The following is a 6129-nucleotide window of genomic DNA, read 5'->3' on the forward strand; positions in this document are numbered from 1 at the left end:
GCCCCGTGGTTGCTTCCAGATAAAAATTTGTATCGATGAGGCGATTTTGACTGGGTTCCCTTGTTGAGAATTTGGGGAGCTGTTGGTTATGCCCCGTTGCTAGTGCTTTGGCAATATAGCTCAAAACAATTTATACCCGCAACTCATGGACTAGTCGAGTGTGAATTCTCATACAAAGGTGATGGTTACAAAAAGAAAATTCGAGAAATGTCCAATGCATGGAACCAGACTCGTCGGATGAAAAGATTAGCAGTGGGTCCAATGAAAACTCCTGAGTATAATGAATGGTGGGTTAGAAGAATCAATGACAATACCCACAAGCTGAGTCATCCCTTCTGAACTAGAAATCATAAAGTAAGACTTTGAAAGGAGAAATGCAGAATTAGAAAAGAAGATAGAGCAAATGGAAGAAGAAAAGATGAACTTGATATTAGATGCAGATGTTCAGAAACTCGAGGCAGAAAGATTAAGAAAAGGGAAAACTAAAGCCGAAGAGGATCTAGATAGCTTGAAGACAGATTATAAGAAGCTGTGCTTATCGATGAGAACTGCCGGGTTGGGACAAACTTCAGAGCAGTGGCGTGAAAAGATTCAAGTAGAAAAGAATAAGACCGATAGATGGGAAAGGAAATTTCAAGAGGTCCAGGCACGAAATGAGGCTCTAGAGAAGAGTTTGTTAGAGAATCGAAAGAAAAAAAGGCGAACTAAATGATAGAGTGGCTGAGTTAGAAGGATCTCTCCATCGGTCTCGAAATTTGAATTCTTCAATGGAATTGAGAGCAAGCTTGAGGAAAATTAAGGAAATGAAAGAAAGAATAGAAGAGTTAGAAACAGCATTGCAAAATTGTGAGATCTGAATCGAGTACTTAGAAGCTAAGGAAGATCGTCAAAATGAGCAGATTTACTATTTTCAGAACCAAGTTAGAAGTAGAGATCATATTATGGGAGAAGCCGTAGTTCAAATCCGAAAGGTAGCTGATCATCTACAGACTTTGGCAGTACAAGCTGATATGCTGAGCGTGAAGTATGAATTGAAATCAAGTCGGGGACAGGAGTTAGCCTTGTTACTTAGGAAGATTAGAGTCCTGAGCATTAGGGCTAAGCCGTATCTGTAATCCATCTTATGTAAGGAAGTTTGTTTTCTAGTAAAGATTTCAAAATGAAATTGAATTAGAATTGACACATTTTTGCATTCATTTCATGCATTGAATCGCATCATATGCATTAACGACCATTAAGATACCCTAATTAAATAGAATTATTTAAGTTAATCTGGAAAACTAGCACCCTTACGGTACCCCAGCAAAAATAGAAGACATAGACCAAAAATTGAAAAAGCTTGAACAACTCCAAAGGGGGAGACAAGACCAACTACAACTGCAAATGCAAGAGCGATTAGCCAAGATCCAACTAAATATGGTGGACAATAAAGAGATAGAGCTCTGTGAAGAAGTTAAAGAAAAAAGAAGAAGAAGAATAAGGAAATGTTCACATCAATGCCATACATGAAGACAACTGAAAAGGGACATTGTTAGATATCAACCCTTATAAACTTGTGAGTGTTCTAAATAATCGGACTGCAGAAGAAATCTCTGTAATATTTAGAGCTTACTTAGAGTAATGTTCAGAACACACTTGTTGCTTTCATCCTAGAGGCAATAAAAACTCCTTTTGTGAAATTGGCTCATGTCTGAATGCCATTATTTTAATACATCATTGTGATCATTTTTGAGCCAATATTCTTTCATCCTTTATAAATAATCATTTTTGATTCTTTCATTCTTTTGAATTTTCTCCCAAATTATTCTTTCATTTATTCATAGCCATATTGCACAAATAATTATTCATAAATCCATACATTCTTTGTATATTCTTTTGTACCTACAATAGGTCCCTAAATATCAATGACATGAGTGACGCTGATACAAACTTAGAATCTCATTTTGAGTGAAACATGTGTTTAAAGGGATCTCATGACTTTGTAGATGACATAGATTGTAACCTATCTCTTGATTTGTTAATGACGGTAGAACAAGATGAAAAAACAGATCATTCCTTACACGGAATCAAGTGGAAATTGTGAGCTTAGGAGAAGAGAAAGAGGTGAAGATCGGAGCCTGTATCACTGTAGAGACAAAACGAGATGGCATTGAGTTACTCCAAGAATTCAAAGATGTTTTCGCATGATCGTACCAAGATATGCTTGAGCTACTAAGACGTGTGGACACTGTTAAAGCTAAGAAAATCTTGGAAGAGGTCTATAAGGGTGTCTGAGGAATACATGCTAATGGTTTTACAATGGCCAAGCAAATCATGAGATTCGGGTACTGCTGGTCCACCATGGAAGGGGATTGCATCAGTTGTACCAAGAAATGTCATAAGTGCCAAATTTATGGAGACAAGATTCATGTACCTCCTTCATCCCTTCATGTTATGACTTTTCCATAGACTTTCTCTATGTGGGGCACAAATGTCAGTGGGCCGATCTCGTCAAGAGCTTCTAACGGTCATCGATTCATCTTTGTGGTCGTCGATTACTTTACTAAGTGGGTGGAAGCTGCTTCATATGCCAATGTCACAAAGTCAACGATCAGCAAATTCTTGATAGAATTCATACGTCCGTATGAAATGCAAAAAAAGGATCATATCTGACAACGTACTAAATTTGAACAATAGTACAATATCAAAAGTTTGCAGTCTGTTCAAGTTTAACGCCATATCACCAAAAAAAACTCTACCGGGGCAATGCCTTTCTCTTTAGCTTATCACGGTTATCCATCATGGTCAAATATGCCAAAAGCAAATGATACGAGCTCATAAAAGAAAAGGAAAGGGTTCACCCTAGAGGATTCCATAAGAAGGACCTAATATTGAAGAAGATCCTTCCCATACAAAAAATAACTTCATAAGAAAGTGGATGCCAAACTAGGATGGACCTTATGTGGAAGGCCTTATCTGGAAAAACGTTAATTTTGATCGGAAGGGATAACAAGGACTTGCGTAATCCTATAAGTTTAGATTCAATAAAAAGTATATTTCAAAAAAAGAAGAAGAAAAAAAGAAAAGAAAAAGAAAAAGAAGAAAAAGAAAAGAAAAAAAGAGAGGCCAAGGTGAAAACTCGCAAAGGGTGCCTTGAGACCAAAGGAGATTTGAGTTGAAAACCCAAAAAGGGCGGCTCAAATTTTGATCAGAATGGGACATGAGGTGATCAAAATGGCTCAAATTTTGATCAAATTGGGACATGTGGTGATCTTGCTATACCTGAAATAACAGGAAAGGGTAGGCGACATCTTGGGGCATCGACAAAGTACTGTAGATCTCCTAAACACGTGTCAAACTCAGAATGGTCTTCAGAAAATTTGTACAGAGAAATTCAAGCTGCAATATCTGGGGCACCTAGTCTTCATACTATTTATATTTAATTTGTCATTTTTGGAATACTTCATTCTTTTTCAAGATATGTGTTCTCAATCAATTCCTTTGTTATTCTTACTCTCTTTGATAATTTATCCATTTCGAGTCATGCTCCCAAATCAATCCTTTTTCATCTATCGTTATGATCTTTTGCAAGCATGTTGCATTAGAATAATGATTAATGGACTAATAATACTTTCACAGAGGAAGTTTTGCATATTACTCTAGAAGTTTCTAAATAATATAGTAACTTGAAACAGGACTATTGTTTAGAACACACCAAGTTTAAAGGTTGAAATGTCTAAGAAGGAAAAGTCTAAATTAAGACTATCTTTTCGGATTTTGTTCTCCAAACATTGATTGAACAAAGCGACAAGATATCGTGTTGGCGATAAAGCTTCAATGAACAAAAAAGTAATGATCACCGAGTGATAAGAAGAGGTTTTCTCGGAGAAGAAAATTTTACAGTTGTGTATAAATATTTGGTACGACAGCTCGGGAATGGTGTAAGACCAAAGAGATTCAGATACTGTATCCCTGAATTGCAGTGCGAGAGGATTGAGAAAGAGCCAAATCTTATACTCTGTGGGAGGAAGATGGTTCAAATTTTATGTCCCAAAGATCCAGTGGATTAAAGTTGGAGGTTTACAGTGGGGGCAATCTGACTAATTGTTTCTTCAGAAAAGTCAGCCGAGCAAGAAGGTGTTGTAGCACGTCAGTGATAAAGAATTAATAAACTTCAAGCAACGACAACCTAAGCGATAAAGAAAGATCATTATCAAAAAATGACATTTTGCTTTCATACAAATATCATTCATACGCGTCTAGTTAGGAGTATTTGATTCATTTTGATCATGGCATCCTAATCACTAGGAATAATTAGTTTTATAAAATGGATTATACAAGTCATGTTCCCTAGAGAACATATCAGTGAAACTACAAATCCTACCTCCTTGAGTTTGCAGCGGAGCAGACTGAAGATAGCAGATCCTGTCTTCTTGTACTGGTAGCAAAGTAGATCGACAAGACCAACCTTGCCTCTCTGAGTTTGCAGTGGAGTAGGTTGAAGATTATAGATCCCGTCCCCCTAAATAGATTGAAGCTACAACAGCAAATCTTACTTCCTTAGTGGTGTAGTGGAACAGATTGAAGCTACAACAGTGAATCTTGCTTCCCCGACATTGCAGTTAAATAGATTGAAGCTACAACAACGAATCTTACTTCCCTGGGTGTGCAATGGAACAGATTGAAGCTACAACATGAATCTTGCTTCCCCGACATTGCAGTTATATAGATTGAAGCTACAACAGTGAATCTTACCTCCCTGGCGGCGCAGTGGAACAGATTGAAGCTACAACAGCGAATCTTGCTTCCCCGATATTGCAGTAAAATAGATTGAAGCTAAAACAGCGAATCTTACTTTTCTGGCGGTACAGTGGAACAGATTGAAGCTATAACAATGAATCTTACTTCCCCGACATTGCAGTTAAATAGATTGAAGCTACAACAGTGAATCTTACTTCCCTGGCGGTGTAGTCGAACAGATTGAAGCTACAACAGCGAATCTTTCTTCCCCGACATTGCATTTAAATAGATTGAAGTTACAACAGTAAATCTTACTTCCCTAGTGGTGCAGTGGAACAGATTGAAGCTACAACAGTGAATCTTGCTTCCCCGACATTGTAGTTAAATAGATTTGAGCTACAACAGCGAATCTTACTTTCCAGGCGGTGCAGTAGAACAGATTGAAGCTACAACAGTGAATATTGCTTCCCCGACATTGCAGTTAAATAGATTGAAGCTACAACAGCGAATCTTACTTCCTTGGCGGTGCAGTGGGATAGATTGAAGCTACAACAGCGAATCTTGCTTCCCCAACATTGCAGTTAAATAGATTGAAGCTACAACAGCGAATCTTACTTCCTTGACGGTGCAGTGGAACCGATTAAAGCAACAACAGTGAATCTTGCTTCCCCGACATTGCAGTTAAATAGATTGAAGCTACAACAACAAATCTTACTTTCCTGGCGGTGTAGTGGAATAGATTGAAGCTACAACAGCGAATCTTGCTTCCCCAAAATTGTAGTTAAATATATTGAAGCTACAACAGCGAATCTTACTTCCCTGGTGGTGCAGTGGAACAGATTGAAGCTACAATAGTGAATCTTGCTTCCCCGACATTGCAATTAAATAAATTGAAGCTACAACAGTGAATCTTACTTCCCTGGCAGTGTAGTCGAACAGATTGAAGCTACAACAGCGAATCTTGCTTCCCCAACATTGAAGTTAAATAGATTGAAGTTACAACAGTGAATCTTACTTCCCTAGTGCTGCAGTGGAACAGATTGAAGCTACAACAGTGAATCTTGATTCCCTGACATTACAGTTAAATAGATTGAAGCTACAACAGTGAATCTTACTTCCCTCACTGTGGGATGGAACAGATTGAAGCTACAACAGTGAATCTTGCTTTCCTAACATTACAGTTAAATAGATTAAACCTACAACAGTGAATCTTACCTCCCTAGCAGTGCAGTGGAACAGATTAAAGCTACAACAGTGAATCTTGCTTCCCCGACATTGTAGTTAAATAGATTGAAGCTACAACAACGAACCTTACTTCCCTGGCAGTGTAGTGGAACAGATTAAAGCTACAACAGTGAATCTTGCTTCCCCGACATTGCAGTTAAATAGATTGAAGCTACAACAACAAAT

The 6129-nt window shown here is 37.8% G+C and overlaps 1 protein-coding gene across 1 annotated transcript; it reads left to right on the plus strand.

Annotated features, from left to right (window-relative positions):
- Positions 1-207: 207 nt before the first annotated feature.
- On the plus strand, positions 208-712 carry LOC105763479 (uncharacterized). Its single transcript, XM_012581719.1, has 2 exons — positions 208-287; positions 370-712. The coding sequence occupies exons 1-2, from the start codon at positions 208-210 to the stop codon at positions 710-712; spliced, it is 423 nt and encodes a 140-aa protein (XP_012437173.1).
- Positions 713-6129: the final 5417 nt, after the last annotated feature.

Source organism: Gossypium raimondii, chromosome 7 (genome assembly GCF_025698545.1).
Source record: "Gossypium raimondii isolate GPD5lz chromosome 7, ASM2569854v1, whole genome shotgun sequence".
Classification (NCBI taxonomy): Eukaryota; Viridiplantae; Streptophyta; class Magnoliopsida; order Malvales; family Malvaceae; genus Gossypium; species Gossypium raimondii.